Source organism: Ranitomeya imitator, chromosome 2 (assembly GCF_032444005.1).
Source record: "Ranitomeya imitator isolate aRanImi1 chromosome 2, aRanImi1.pri, whole genome shotgun sequence".
NCBI classification, from domain to species: domain Eukaryota; kingdom Metazoa; phylum Chordata; class Amphibia; order Anura; family Dendrobatidae; genus Ranitomeya; species Ranitomeya imitator.
Genome location: NC_091283.1, coordinates 698,922,439 through 698,939,465, shown reverse-complemented (window position 1 = coordinate 698,939,465; position 17,027 = coordinate 698,922,439). Strand labels below are relative to the sequence as shown.

Genomic DNA, 17,027 nt, shown 5'->3' with positions numbered 1-17,027 from the left:
ATATCGCTATCCAGGACGCTGCAACGTCACGGATCGCTAGCGATATGGTTGTTAAGTTGTTCAGTGTGAAGGTACCTTTATAGTCCATTCAAAACAGGACTCCAGAGCACAAACTCTGGATTGCAGGCGGTCCCAGAGGTCAGACATCTAGAAATAGAACGACCCTATGAAGTGAATCAGTCACTAAATTTGTTGCCTGACCCAAGGGAAGAATGATAGGATATGGATAGGTGATGGGAGCCAGACAAATTTTACTAGGAAACACCCTGATGTTTCAGAGAAAACATTTTGAAAAGCCGAGAGAGTCCTGACTAGTCCAGTGTGGTCACCAGTCAAGATATTCCCACGCAACTCCAGCTGATTGGAGGCCAGTCAGTCCAATGAGTGGGGGAGAAGCTGGTGGGGGCACCTCCGGACTAGTTGGGTCTCTCCATAGTCCCAGGCTGGATAATGCCTGGTACAATGCAGTGTTTGAGAGTAAGGCTATATGCACACGTTAAGGATTTTTAGCGGTCTTTTAAGCGCTTTTTTCAGCCATTTTCCGACGAAAAATGCTAAAAAAAAACCCCACTTACATTATGCATCCTATTATTAGAATGCATTGCGCATTTTTTGTGCACATGCATGTTCATTCTTTGTGCGGAATCGCGGGGGTTCCGCACACACAGGAATGCATTGATCTGCTTACTTCCCGCATGGGGCTATGCCCACCATGCAGGAAGTAAGCAGATCATGTGCGGTTGATACCCAGAGTGGAGGAGAGGAAACTCTCCTCAAGGCCCTGGGAACCATATACCTGTTAAAAAAATAAATAAACAGGAATTAAAATAAAAAAATCGTGATATTCTCACCTTCCGGCGTCCCCGGCAGTCTTCCCGCACCTCGCGAAGCTCCCGTTCCCAATAATGCCTTGCGACAACGACCTGTGATGATGCGGTCTCGGGAGACCGCTACATCATCTGGGGTCATTGCCGCGAGGCATTATTGGGAACGGGAGCTGCCTGGAGCATTGCGAGGAGCCGGAAGGCTGCGGCGGTCGCCGGAAGGTGGGAATATCACAATTTTTTTTTTTTCTAATTATTTTTAACATTATATCTTTTTTGCATAGGCAGTATCATAGGTAGCATCAAAAGTTGGTCACACTTGTCAAGCACTATGTTTGACAAGTGTGACCAACCTGTCAATTAGTTTTCCAAGCGATGCTACAGATCTCTTGGAAAACGCTAGCATTCTGCAAGCTAATTACACTTGCAAAACGCTAGTGTTTAGAGGGAATATGCATGCCAATTTTGCATGTGTATTTCCCGCGGCAGGGAGTTGCAGAATTGCTGCGGAAATATCTGCAGCAATTCTGCAACGTGTGCACATAGCCTAAAATATACATGGCTACAATCATGCAGCCAAGCTTGGATTCCTGTCTGCGGTGGTGAGGGGAGCATGAATCTGGTACCCTTTATTTAATAACTCTTTATTAGACACAATTAATATTACACTTTAAAAACTACATGCTACATGCTTAATTTATGAAGATTGGTGATACTGGCTAAGCCATTAATGGCTACAGTGAAGACCAGTGTTCCCCTAAAGCCGCAGGGGTTAAAGTGCGGACAGCTTGCACGCTCACTCCACTGGGGCACAATCCCTGTCCGCTCACCATGCAGAGCTGGAACTGAACATGAAGAAACATTGCCCCTTGTAACTAGCAGATGAGCCGGAATGGCAGTCCTGCCCACTCTGGGCGCCACATGTGGAGACTGGTGCCAAGAGCAGGAGTTCAGCAATGTCCAGTCTTCCACCTGCACTGTACCTCTCCCCCGGGGTCATAGAACCGCAGGTGGAGCAGACCACACAGACTCCGGAAGGTTCACTGTATCCTGCTTCACCCAGGATCGTAGTGGGGGAAACCGTGGTTATAGGGGAGACACATTGCTGCAGATAAATGCAGAACATACGCGGGTGCAAGTGGTCATGCTCTATGGGGAATCAGATGGGCTTATTTTATGGCGGTCACTGCGCAGTGTAACTTTATTCTAAGGCACATTATAATGAAAATTACACGTTGTATAATTTAAGATTTCTGTGTTTTCTTTTTTATTGGGGACTATATTCTGACAGCTATGACAGTTTCTCTGTTTCTATAGCTATTGCTTGTAGTACTTTATGGCACGTGCAGCATTGTGATCCTATGTATTACTGCATGCCCTTTCACTATGCATCGACACCAATAGAAGAAGTCAGGGTTTCAAAAATGTTTCAGGCAATCTACACCATCTGTTTCCACAGACATTAAGAGGGACAACACAAAGGAAATTACACACCGCAACGGTTCAGCTTCCACAACTACCACATTATCATACTGTGCGCAGCCGGAAAGGATTATTAACCTCTCCATGTGGTAGTACGGCAGGAGATGGAGGCTTCTAGCTTGAAAATCAGAGTAAAAAATAGGCATTTTATTTTTTACTCTAGAATTTCCCTGGAAATGCTACAGAGTGACTAACATGGATACATAGTTTGTGAACAGCTTCGTTTGATGCACATATTAAGGGTCCACTTTAGCAGGGGATGGCGGCGCTATCAATTTTGAGGAGGTGATTTTTTTGTACATTATGTACTATATTATACTTATATACTGCTGGTCTATTAATGGAGACTGTTTCAACATTTTGGCCGACTGCAGACGAGCGTATAAACTATCGCCCGAGTTTCATCCCAAAATTTCAGACTATTTTCATCCCTGTGTTTTTTTTTACATCCATGTGACATTGGTATGAGGTAAACATTGAAAAATGTAGGTGATCTAATAGGTTTCCTAGGTTTATAATAGAAATGCATCAACTGCATACATCTGAACATTGGATGACACTTGGATGTTGTGTAGCACCCATTTTTTCCCCTCTATGCACCCATAGACTTGAATGGGTGAGTCTCATCCGAGACTCGGGGAAACTAGTGCAGGCTGAAATTATTTTTTTTCCCCGCAAAGACAGTCAGGCTGAGAGTAACATCTTTTATCTGAACAGTCACAAGACTGTGGGGACTAATGCTCAATGGTAATCTTTCAGTGCAATGTCTGAAGTGTCTAGAAATGAAGCTGGCGATTACCCAAGGATTGGTGGTGAAACATCCTGCACGCCCCTCAGAATTCCCAAACCTGGATGAAATGTACCAACAGAAACCCCCTTTTAGTTGCTACACTGCCCACCTCCCGGACTGGCACACCTACAGTTTTGTGGATCTGCACTACTGACAAAATGTCCCGCATCCGAAACAACTAAAGAAATAAACTTCACATGTGCCTCAGGTTCTTACTTGTAATTCTCAATGAACTGTGCAAAGGCCTCAGTTCTGCCGGACAGGGGGACGATGATGTTGATGATGGTTTTCGAGATGTCCTGTGTTTCCACTTTGACTTTCATGAGTGGTCCAAAGGGTCTGAATAATGTGATATGGTGGTAACTCTCAGATTCAGTTTTCCTGTAGAACATCTCATAATGGGATCCTTTATCCCTTTCAGTTCGATAATAACCTAATAATGACAGACGCAAAAAAAAAAATTAAAATACAGTGAGTCTCAAACTTAAAAAAATAGCAAAACAAAATATTTAATTATTCAAATTACTTTAATCCAGTATCCGAGGGATATGATTTGTGCCAGAAACTGAAATATTCTGGATTGTCAGGGGGTCATGGAAAAATAAATAAACCTCACATTTAAAGGGGATGTCCGAAACTTTTAAACTGATGACAAAATTCATAGGACCGATCAGTAATATCTGATTGTTGGGAGTTGCACCACTCAGCATCCCCATTCATCCTGGTGCCAGATGTACAGAGATGTGGAGCTGCACAGTATAGCGCCATCACCTGCATCCTGGCTGCGGCCAGGTACTGCACATCTGCCCTATTGATTAGACTAGGGGGCATATGTGCAGTACCTGGTAGCAGCCACTATTCCACTGATTGAGCTATACTGTGCAGTTCCACAACTCAGCGCATCAGCCGTTCTACTTAGTGATGAGCGAATCTACTCGTTACTCGAGATTTCCCGAGCATACTCTGGTGTCCTCCGAGTATTTTTTTAGTGCTCGGAGATTTAGTTTTCATCGCCGCAGCTGAATAATTTACAGCTATTAAAAAATTATAAAAATAAGACTAAACAAAATAATTATATGCACAACAGATATGCGATCATGCTGCAGTGCATGCGCAACAGCCGGCATCTGACTGCAGAAGGTTTAGTTTTTTTTAAAGTATATACATATATTCATTACTAGATGGTGGCCCGATTCTAACGCATTGGGTATTCTAGAATATGCATGTCCACGTAGTATATTGCACAGCCCACGTAGTATATTGTTCACAGCCACGTAGTATATTGCCCAGCCACGTAGTATATTATTGCCCAGCCACGTAGTATATTATTGCACAGCCCACGTAGTATATTGCGCAGCCACGTAGTATATTGGCCACAGCCACGTAGTATATTGGCCACAGCCACATAGTATATTGCCCAGTCACGTAGTACATTGCCCAGCCACGTAGTATATTGCCCAGCGACGTAGTATATAGCCCAGTCACATAGTATATTGCCCAGTCACGTATTGCCCAGCCACATAGTATATAGCAGAGCCACGTAGTATATTGCCCAGTCACGTAGTATATTGCCCAGTCACGTAGTATATTGCCCAGCCACGTAGTATATTGCCCAGTCACGTAGTATATTGCCCAGTCACATAGTATATTGCCCAGTCACATAGTATATTGCCCAGTCACATAGTATATTCCCCAGTCACGTATTGCCCAGCCACATAGTATATAGCAGAGCCACATAGTATATTGCCCAGTCACGTAGTATATTGCCCAGCGACGTAGTATATAGCCCAGTCACATAGTATATTGCCCAGTCATGTATTGAACAGCCACATAGTATATAGCAGAGCCACGTAGTATATTGCCCAGTCACGTAGTATATTGCCCAGCCACGTAGTATATTGCCCAGTCACGTAGTATATTGCCCAGTCACATAGTATATTGCCCAGTCACATAGTATATTGCCCAGTCACATAGTATATTGCCCAGTCACATAGTATATTGCCCAGTCACATAGTATATTGCCCAGTCACATAGTATATTGCCCAGCCACATAGTATATAGCAGAGCCACGTAGTATATTGCCCAGCCACGTAGTATATTGCACAGCCACGTAGTATATTGTCCAGCCACATAGTATATTGCCCAGTCACATAGTATATAGCACAGAGCCACGTAGTATATTGCCCAGCCACGTAGTATATTGCACAGCGACGGAGTATACAGCACAGAGCCACGTAGTATAGAGACCTAAAAAAAAAAAAAAACATATACTCACCTTCCGAAGGCCCTTGAAGTCCTGCTATACTCACCATCCGCCGCCTTTCTCGCTCCTCTCCACGCTCCCGGGATCGCTCCATTGCAAGCGGCAGCTTGCGGTGCCGTCCCAGGGCTGGTGTGAGCAGGACCTATGATGACGTCGCGGTCACATGACTGTGACGTCACGGAAGGTCCTTTTCGCACACCAGCCCTGGGACGGCACCGGACCGCAAGCTGCCGCTTGCAATGGAGCGGTCCCGGGAGCGTGGAGAGGAGCGAGAAAGGCGGCGGAGGGTGAGTATAGCAGCTTTTTTTTTTTATTATTATTTTTAACATGACATTTTTACTATTGATGCTGCATAGGCAGCATCAATAGTAAATAGTTGGGGACACACAGGGTTAATAGCAGCGGTAACGGAGTGCGTTACACCGCGGGCCGTTACCGCTGCCATTAACCCTGTGTGAGCGGGGAGTGGAAGATTCTGGTGCGGGCGCCGGGCAGTGAGTGTAGGGGAGGGACTAATCGGACTGTGGCCGTCACTGATTGGTCGCGGCAGCCATGACAGGCAGCTGCCGAGACCAATCAGCGAAAGAATAACCGTGACAGAAGGACAGACAGACGGAAGTACCCCTTAGACAATTATGTATATAGATGTAAACTAAAGGGCAGGTCAGTGAGAGATCAGTGACCTGTCAGCAGCACCACGTGAAGACTCCCCTTCCCACAGGCAGCCCCGGAGCACAAGCATATCATTAACTCAAAACTGAAAAGTATAACGGCACCGACCTGACACAGTGTTAACTCAGCACAATCCTGCTGACAGGTTCCCTTTAAGTAGAGGGACAGTAATATAAAGTCCCAGAAAACCCCTGCAAGGCTGTGACTGCTAAGCAACATTGACACTAGTACAAACTGCACTATTATGAAAGTGAATGTGTTTTTGTTATGATTAGCAAGTTGCCACGACCGTGACACACGAAAAGCTCATCAGATTTAAATTTCTTACAGCTTACATGTCGTGGTTGTAGAACATCTTTCATTATTGTGGGACATAGCATCAACATCGTGCAATTTTCAGCTGCACAAATGTGTCTTGGCAAAGTCACCCTATAGCCCCAGCCTCGGTGTTGAAACTTCAGGAGAATACCAGCAGTCCAGTGTCACAAGTGACTTCAGATATGATGTACAGTGGGGGAAATAAGTATTTGATCCTTTGCTGATTTTGTTAGTTTGCCCACTATTACAAGTCTTGAACAGTCTATAATTTTAAGGGTAGGTTAATTTTAACATTGAGAGACAGAATATCAAAAATAAAATCCAGAAAATCACATGGTATAAATTATATAAAATGTATTTGATTTTGCAGCGAGAAATAAATATTTGATCCCCTACCAACCATTAAGGGTATGCGTCCACGTTCAGGATTGCATCAGGATTTGGTCAGGATTTTATGCAGGTAAAATCCTGACCAAATCTGCACCTGAGGTCACTGGCAGGTCACCTGTGTTGTTTCTGCAATGTAAGGACATGCTATTTACTTAAAAGACGCGCCGCTTGTGCGTTTTCTCGGGTCTACCACATGCGTCTTTTAAAGCATAGTGGAGATGGGATTTCATGAAATCCCCTCCACTATGCTGTAACATCTGGACGCTGCGTTTTTGACGCTGTGGCTCAACGCAGCGTCAAAAACGCAGCGTTTCCTGAACGTGGAAACATACCCTAAGAGTTCTGGCTCATACAGACCAGTTAGACGTTCCTAATCAACTCATTACCCTCTTTGAGAAAGCTACGCGAAACGCGCGTTAGGGGGTTTATCCAGGGTTCCAGGCAGCTGGTTACTTTCACCATGGGTAAGGAACTTTGTTAAATATGCACCTTGTATGCACTTTATTTGTCTTGGTTTCCTCCCCGTGCGGGTGACACTTGTTTTTGTATGGAAACTCTTGCTATCTACTATGGTTGTATGGTGGTTTACATTATATTATTATACTAATTAAAACCAGTTACATATGGGCTTACACCATAATTCTTTGTATTAGCATCGGTGCTGTTTATTAATACCATGGTGACATTATTAATATTTATTTCCCATGCCTGGAATTAGGGTGTTTACTAGGGTCTCCTTCCTTCCTTATATGTAAAATTGTTTTTATTGTAAATTAATTGTGTAATAAAATATTCGGTTATTGATTGCATTATATTGTATGGAACTCCATTTTTTGTTGCTTTCTACTTTCACACTAGCGTTGTGTGACGTACGTCGCAATGCGTCATTTTGGAGAAAAAAACGCATCCTGCAAAGTTGCCCGCAGGGTGGGTTTTTCTCCATAGACTTGCATTAGCGACGCATTGCGACGTATGGCCACACGTCGCATCCGTCGTGCGATGGATGCGTCGTGTTTTGGCGGACCGTCGGCACAAGAAAAGTTGCATGTAACATTTTTTTGTGCGTCGTGTCCGCCATTTCCGATCGCGCATGCGCGGCCAGAACTCCGCCCCCTCCTCCCCGGACCTTACAGTGGGGCAGTGGATGCGTTGTAAAAACTGCATCCGCTGCCCCCGTTGTTCATTTTTTTTGCAGTTTGCGTCGGTAAGTTGGGCCGACGCATGGCGACGGCCCTGTACCGAAGCTTGTGTGAAAGTAGCCTTACTCGAGATTTCTCGAGCATGCTCGGGGGTCCTCAGAGTATTTTTTAGTGCTCGGGGATTCTGTTTTTCTTGCCGCAGCTGAATGATTTACATCTGTTAGCCAGAATAAGTACATGTGGGGGTTGCCTGGTTGCTAGGGAATCTCAACATGTAATCAAGCTGGCTAACAGATATAAATCATTCAGCTGTGGCAAGAAAAACTAAATCTCCGAGCACTAAAAAAATACTCGGAGGACCCCCGACCATGCTAGAGAAATCTTGAGTAACGAGTATATTCGCTCATCACTAACAATGAATAGAGCAGATACCAGATGATACGGATAGCAGACATATAATGTAATATAATACATATTGTTGGGCTCTGCTGGTTCCAGCAGTAATCACGTAACCACGAGGATGCACTTTGCACACTTTCTGTCATGTGCCAACTAGAGTGTCAGCCATGTCTGCAGTGTCCTATTCACTACCATAGGTGACACTAGCAGCTGTCACCTGACTTCAAGTATGACTGTGCTGGAGCCTGCTGAACCAGATGTTATCAGAGATATATATATATATATTTATTACAAACAGATACAGTATATATATTTCCATCTTAGTGGAAAAATATAAACATATATATTTTTAGAGGTGTGCGGAAGCCCAAATAGAACTTTTGCTGTGGGGCCCTGTGATTGCTATGTATGCCCCTGATGGCAGGGCAGTAATAATGAGGGCGATCTGGCTTGTTTCTCAGAGCACGAGGCTCCAGAGGTCCCAGATTGTCCTAATCATAAGCAGCGTACCGGGCAGGGAGGGGGGCCCAGAGACATTTCTTGCACAGGGGCCCCAACCTGTCAGTGTTCGCCCCTGGTTAAATAAGTGGGTGACCTCACCATTGAGCACTTGTTCACCCACTTCATTTGCGGAACTTGGAAGAAGGATCATGGAGAATGTAGGCTAAACAGGTAAAGTCACTGTAATCCAATCTACACATTTTCTTGTCATTTGTGAATATTTTGCTTTTGAAGTCATTCTCACAGCTACTGACAAATATAGCAATGTGTGAAAGAGAATATCACACAGAACATACCTTCCACAAAATCCGATTCACTGAATAGCAGTTTTTCCAACCCTTTGTTCTCTTGTTCTTCATCATCTTCATCAGGATTATTTATGACTTCCAGGCCAGCTTCTATAGCTTCAACCAGTTCATCTCTTCTGTCCTTCCTAATTGGCTTTTCCTCTGGATGGCGTGTTAACCCCATCTCTAGCTGGTAAACCTTCATAGAATTAAAACTTTCAAAGGGCACAACTGCATATTCACTGGGAAGTTTAGCACCCACCACAACTTCTGCCTTGTCAATCTGTGAATGTAGAAACTCAAGTAGGTCATTAGAGGGCTGCTCTTTGGTACCTTGGTGCCCTGCACCATTGCCAGCTGATTGTTTCTTCTCATGTGCCAACCTCAGCTTCTCACTCATTTCTTGAAGCTCCTCCTTGAGTTGGGCTATCTGTCTTTTGAGGCTTGTTGCTCGACTTTTGTAGTGCTCCTCTTGTTCCTGAAGAAGAGCTTGGTAGTATTCTTTGCTGTACATCTCTCCTGCAATACCAGGAAGAGAGCCATTTCCTTCAGGCATAGGGGCACATTCTAAAAGATATGTGAGAAGCATTAGGCTGAAAACCAGGGCAAGTCCTACAAATAACCATCGGGTTTTGCCTTGGAGATACAACCCTCTCCTGGGCATTCTCTTGGAAATCAGTATATTTCTTGTGCATGAAGACAATTTAGAGAATCAGTCTGTGGAGTTTGTTCTTTCTGTTCCAAAACAGTACACTTCCATCAAGACAGGACCACACATGTCTATGCAGTTTTCTATTCAAACATTGTTGGATAGAACCTTCTGCTTGCTGAAGAGAAGCTCCTAAACTGTACATTTCACTGTGACGATCCAGTGTACATTTGTGTAAACCTGAAAAAGAATGGCAATGAAGGTTAAAAAGTATACAAAATACTGCATCATGTTATTGTATGAAATAGGAACACTGAAGAGAAAAATGGATCCATAACATTCAGGTTACGAGAAGAAAGTAAAGAAAGTGGTCTTTTTATTGCATTTTAATAAGTGTTAAAAGTTTGAACTGAGCAAGTTAATAGATTTGCAAAGCGGAGGGCAAAAAGGTAGATTAAACAGGTAGCAACGCTGGGGTAAATGGCAGTAGTGTTAGGTCTATGTTCAACATGCAGAGTCTTTGAAGCTTTTTTAATGCAAATTAAAAGCTGTTTTTTACATTATCAACAAAACCTCAGATTCCAGAAATCTCATGAGCAAGTTTGATTTTTCTCCTGACGGAATTTGAGAACTGCAGCGTTATTGCAGCAATTTTTCACTTATAGAAAGCAATGAGGAAATAAAAAAGTGATGCAAAAACAGCATTTTTGCAATGTTTTTAGCAAATGAAACTAATTTTATTAAATATGTGCTGTACATAAATTACACATGTAAAATGCACCAAAATCAGAAATGGTTGCAAAAATGCAGCAAAGCGGGCATTATTTTCAAAGCAGTGTTATTACTTCCAAGAGAATAGGTTTTGGCTGCAGAAAAAAAGCTACCGTAAGTGTGAACAAAGCCTTAGGGTATGTGCACACCTTAAGTATTTTCTGCAGACATTTCTGCATCAAAAATGTGTATTAAAATTTTGCTACACTTTAGCTTGATTTTTCGTGTATTTTTTCACCTGTACTGGAATAGGAGAAAAACACTCCAGTAACACTGAAAAGAATTGATGAAATTCTAATGAGCAACATGTGCATGAGATTTCAGAAATCTCATTCATTTTGCTGGGAAAGTGAAATGGAGAGGAATTGTAACAAGAAAATTGCAAAGTTGCTTAATTTTACAAACACTTCAATTTTTTTTTAAGATGAGTATAACCTTTTAGAAATACAAACAGGAGTGTGGAGTTGAGGTAATAGCTGCACAATGGGAACAGGTCAAGGGTGCCTACTTAAGCACTCCTCCCATCAAAGAGTACACTCTTACTATATTGCAATCCTCATACTATATAGCACTGTGTACTTACAATTGCTCATTTTGCTCTTCTACCCAATTAATTCTTATCTTTCGAATTAGACATCACGTGATTAAAAACTGACTAAATCTCAGTGCTCTGTAGAATGGAATCGACTTTCCCTGTAGTCACGAGTCCTTGCAAAAGTTCCTGGCAGGGGGAGGAGGGAGAAGCTGGGTCAGGCGTTTAAGAGGGGAATGATTTATGAAGGAAATAAAGATTATTCCTGTTTCTACATAGAAAACAGAAGAATTAGCAGGGTAGACAGGAAAACCTAGCAATTGTAAGCACAACGCGCTATGTAATTTGATGATTGCAATATATTAAGAGGATAAACACTTTGATGGAAGTGCTTCTCTAATGAGTAGGGACTGACCCTGCCCGATTATTGTGAATGAGTGTTTCTAGGAACACGTTTTATGATAAATGTGTAGTCTGAAACACGCTGCTGATCACCCAATGCAAGCAGTAAGATGTTAGTTCTTCATGTGAAATGAGCTCTTGCACTGCACAAAAAATAACTGTGCAAATTAATAATAATGGTATTAGCCCTCGCGGGCAGGGTCCTCATTCCTCCTGTACCAGTTATGACTTGTATTGTTTAAGATTATTGTACTTGTTTTCATTATGTATACCCCTCCTCACATGTAAAGCGCCATGGAATAAATGGCGCTATAACAATAAATAATAATAATAAATAATGTTCTCGGCAATGTATCATCCTGCGCTGCCGAGAACAATGGCAGCCAATGCGCGCTGAAGGATCTAGCACAGATCATTTGTTACACATCTGTAGCATGTCATCCTGTCTGGCAAGTAACAGACCGCCAACTGGCAAACATATTGTCACTTGGCAGTTGTCTGATGCTGAGAATCGCACTATGTATAGGGACCCTTTTAGTGAAAACCAGTGTTGGCACCTGTAGGGTACAGGAGGAATGTACCAAAAATTCAGCAAGCGAGTAGTAAAGGCAAGGAATTCCCCAGAGGACTAGCGAGTATACTCGTTGCTCGGGTTTCCTAGAGCATGTTCGGGTGGTCTCCAAGTATTTTGTAGTGTTTGGGAGACTTAGTTTTCATCGATGCAGCTGCATGATTTGCAACTGCTAGACAGCCTGAATACATGAGTGAATTCCCTAACAAACAGGCATTCGTCACATGTATTCAGCCTGGCTAGCAGCCGCAAATCATGCAGCTGAGGTGACGAAAACTAAATCTCCGAGCGTGCTCTGTGAAACCCGAGTAACGAGTATACTCGCTCAGCACTATACACAAGCAATCTAAGAAACAGGCTACACCAAGTATGCCACTGTGCCCCCAACGTCCGGAAACGCTGAAGCAATGTAGGAAGCAAATATCAGCTATGAGCAGAATACATCTGTGTGACGCAGAAGACAAAACTTTAATAGATTATTAATAATGGAAAACAAATGATCCCATAACCATGTGATAGGTGATAACTTGCTGACCACTTGGGCTCCGACCACTGGGACCCCCCGGCAATCCTGAGATAGGGGCTCTACAGCCTTCGTGACTGGAGCGGTGGTGAATATGAGGACTCTGGGACACTCATTTTCTATGGAACTAGCGGAACATTGCACTGAATAGTCCCACCATGCAGCGCAGGCAGCACATTTGCACCATTTAGAGAAAGATAGAGCCAATTCACCGTGTTCTAATGCCCCGAATCTGGGGGCCACTGGGATTCACTGGATAGGGTGCTATTTTTGGGGGGGATATCCTACTCTTTTGTGCAGTCTTATATTTCTAGACCACCAATCCTGTGCGGTCAGGTTTTACTCCAGTATCTGCACAACTTCTTGCTAGTCTACCATCTGTCTCTTAAGTCATTACAATCCTCCTAGTAACAAATGACAGAAACTTGGGCAACAAGTAGTTCAGGAGCTGCTGTAATGCTGGCTTGTTCTCTATGACGCATGACAAGCTGGATTGGTGTGCGGCAACTTGGCAATGATATATGGATTGCACGTGTACTCGCCAGCGTATTTGGCTCCATGCACAACATATACAAGAGGACTGCGGAGAAAAGCGCGATTTCCCACTGGCTGGCCACATGGCTCATTCAGCTCCGCAGCCATTCTTCTCCAAGCTTCTGTTACATTTCTTTCAACTCCAAAAAAAAAGTCCAAAAAAAAGATTTATAAAAGACGCTCCTGATTACCAGAAAAAACATATTTGCAGGTGAATGATCGAAGAGCACACCAAAATAAGGCCCAGTGCACACTTTCAGTATTTGGTCAGCATTTTACCTCAGTATTTGTAAGCCAAAACCAGGAGTGGGTGATATCCAGAAGTGGTGCATATGTTTCTATTATACTTTCCCTCTGATTGTCACACTCCTGGTTTTGACTTCAAATACTGAGGTAAAATACTGACCAAATACTGAACGTGTGAACGTGGCCCAAGTGTCATATCGCTGGAATCGGGGTCTCTGCTCCCAACTTTCTTGTGCTCTCAGATTACATAGCAAAAAGCTGGTGGTAGATTCCCTTTAATGTATCAGATAATATGGATGAAATATGGATGTAAAACTGAAGTAACGGTAAATGGTATGTCTTCTATTTTTTTCATCTCTGCTTAATTCACATATACATTAAAGGGAGGGGGTCACCCCAAAACTGAAATCAAACTATTTAGACCTTCATAGGATAGTTCTGGGGGTCTAAATAAGCCCCTATAAAAAAAAATAATAATAATACTGATACTGTAATTGAAGTATATTTTTGCAGAGAAAAAATAGTTTTAGTAGATATGTAAATAAGGGGGCTTCGGTACACTGTTCCACCCCCTTGTAATTGTATTGTAATTCAGGGGGCAGGAAAGGTGCACCGAGCACTTGGCCACACAAAGGGTGCATGAGGGGGTCATTTACATGTGTAAGAAAAAAATCTCTAAAACATATTTTACTTAAATCTACAGAACCAGTATGATTTTTAGAGGAGCCAAGTCCCCTATAAAAAGATCTAAATAGTTCAATTTCAGTTTTAACCCCTTAGTGACCGCCAATACGTCCTTTTACTGACTGTGATAAAAGAGAATAGCATCCCCCGACGGGTGACAATCCAGCAGCTATCAGCTGTCCACTATGGCTGACAACTTGCTGCATCAGCCACGATCAGTGTTGGCACTGACTATGGTCATTTAACCCCTTAAAGGCTGCTGTCAATAATGACTACAGCATCTAGATGGTTAACAGAGTGTGGGGGCTTCCTCTTTAATCCCATTGGCACCCTGAGATTTTGATTGTGTGCTCCTGATGTTTGCCATGACAGTTCTTTGCCAAATAATGGAGTCTGCCAGCTATAGCGGCCTGTTCAAAAGTTACAAAATGTAGGTGGTAAAAATGCACTTTTTATTCCTGTCACAGCACCTTGCATTAATTCCTGAAAATCATCTGAAGGGTTAAAAAACTGCCTGAAAGCAATTTTGAATACGTTGAGGGACGCGCTTTTTAAAATGTTATCACGTTTGGATGTTTCCAATATATTGGACCCCCAAAGTCACTTCAAAATTGAACACGTCCATAAAAAATACGTTTTGTAAATTTCCTTGAAAAAATGAAAAAATAAAAAAATTGATGCTACATTTTTAAATCTTCTAAAATGCAAAAAAAAAAAAAAAAAAAATAAAACAACATTTTACAAAACGGTGCTGATGTAAAGCAGACATGAGGGAAATGTCATTTATTAAATGTTTTTTGTGGTGTGACTATCTGGATTCAGGCTATGTGCACACGTTGTGGAATAGCCTTAGGAATTTCTGGTGTGGATCCTGCCTCTCCTGGCAGAAAACACGTCTGCGGATTTGTTGCGTTTTTTTGTGCGGATCCGCAGCGTTTTTGCTGCGTTTTTTTTTTTTGCGGATTTACTGCGTTTTTTACCCCTGCGGATTTCTATAATGGAATGGGTACAAAAACGCTGCAGATCCGCAAAAAAGAAGTGACATGCTACTTCCTGTAAACCGCAGCGTTTCCGCACTGGATTTTCCGCAACGTGTGCACAGCTTTTTTTTTTCTCATTGATTTACATTGTACTGTAAATCAATTGCGGATCTGCAGCGTTTCTGCATCGCAAAAAATGCTGCGGATCCGCAGAGAATCCGCAACGTGTGCATACAGCCTAAAGGAATAATCACTCAAGTTTGAAAATTGCTAATTTTTTTTAATTAATCAATGCAAAATATATCAACCTAAATTTAGCATTAACATAAAATATGATATGTCACTAAAAGACAATCTCAAAATCAATGGGATATGTTGAAGCATTCTAGAGTTATTACCACAAAGTGATGGTCTCCTTCCCACATTTTTCTTTATATATACCCCCATAATCCCTCCCCTTTATTAAATACAAAACCATAACCACCTATCACATACTATTCTACTCACGGCCCAACCAACGCCTTATGGGGTCTACCTAGTTCTGACTCATTCTTGATTTTTATATTGTATCTCATGAGCATGAGAGGTTTGGTGTGGTGTGGGGGGTATAGTGGGGAGGTGGATTTGGGGAGCTATTTTAAACAAAAGTAGTACATATTAGGGTCCTTGGAGTTGGTGTAAAAAATTGGTTAAGGGGTTCCTTTCAAGGTGGAATTAATAATGGGTCATCTGGCACTTAGTGGGGAATTGGACGGGGGTGGACCCTGGGAGCCGGTGGTTGGCGTTATGTTATCACTGACCGTGGTGTGGTGCCATCAAGCTTGGGTTTCACGGCTGAGGGTAAAGATATTTCTAAATTGAATAATTAGTCAAAGTGTGTCAGATCTGGTAGCACTAAGGACCTCCCTCTTTTTCCAGTAATTCACAATTTTGTATTATTTGTTCAAATAAATGGGCGATGTGGCCAATTTTATCCAAAATATTGTCTCCAGTGTATGATTATTAAGACAGGAGGGGATTGTTGGTATGGGGAATTTTGGTAACAGGAAAAGATTGAAGTCTTATACGAACCGGCCATACAGTGCCTTGCGAAAATATTTGGCCCCCTGGAACTTTTCAACCTTTTCCCACATATCAGGCTTCAAACAAAGATACCAAATGTAAATTTTGGGTGAAGAATCAACAGGTCTTCTGATTTATTCACCCTGCGGGGTGGGCTCTCGGGCAGCGCGGCTGCACAGGCGCAGTCAGCAAGACATCAAATGATGTCAGAAGACAGGCAGCGCTAACTGCGCATGCTCCAGGCATAAGATAACAGCATGAATATAAACCAGCTCACCTGCGATGCATAAGTTGAGCCTCGGGAGCGCGGACCCGCTGCGTCCGGGCGTGTAGAATCCATGAGAAGAAAATGTCCAGCTTCACCGAATCAGTGAAAAAAAGTTTTCTTTATTCACAAACTTAAACATGGAGGATACAAACTTCAGCACAAACCATATGTGTAAGAATCTCAAGAATGTCATGATTAAGGGAGCTTAGTCTCCAGAAACGCGTTGAGATTCTTACCCATATGGTTTGTGCTGAAGTTTGTATCCATGTTTAAGTTTGTGAATAAAGAAAACTTTTTTTCACGGATTCGGTGAAGCTAGACATTTTCTTCTATAAGATAACAGCGGAGGCGCCGAGACAGTTGAAAACAACGCTGAGGAGGCGGTGCCAGGCGCCAAGAGGGCATGAGTGATGACGGTGCTGCGTCTGCATTAGGGAGTAAAGACCTGCCCCCAGGACTGTTTCAAGGTATTTTGGACAAATTGCAAAAATCGATTATTTCTGCAGTTACAGCACCAAGAACTAAAAGAGCCACCTTGCCAGAATGCAGCATTAGTCCTGCACAAGGTGGCTCTTTTAGTTAGAAACGCCTGGGGGGGTGACAGGTTCCCTTTACACTTCTCCACAACAGTATCACGGACCTGTCTGTTGTGTTCCTTGGTCTTCATGATGCTCTCTGTGCTTCAAACAGAACCCTGAGACTATCCCAGAGCAGGTGTATTTATACGGAGACTTGATTAC

The 17,027-nt window shown here is 42.8% G+C and overlaps 1 protein-coding gene across 2 annotated transcripts in view; it reads right to left on the bottom strand.

Moving 5' to 3' along the window:
- CSGALNACT2 (chondroitin sulfate N-acetylgalactosaminyltransferase 2) overlaps nucleotides 1-17,027 on the bottom strand; it is a 110,594-nt gene that overhangs the window by 10,862 nt on the left and 82,705 nt on the right. For both annotated transcript variants that reach the window (XM_069753112.1, XM_069753111.1), the window contains 2 exons: nucleotides 9,075-9,954; nucleotides 3,313-3,529 (listed from right to left, as the gene is read on the bottom strand). In XM_069753112.1, coding sequence (XP_069609213.1) covers nucleotides 3,313-3,529; nucleotides 9,075-9,729 — 872 coding nt within the window. In that variant the 5' untranslated portion in view covers nucleotides 9,730-9,954. The remainder of the gene's footprint in view (nucleotides 1-3,312; nucleotides 3,530-9,074; nucleotides 9,955-17,027) is intronic.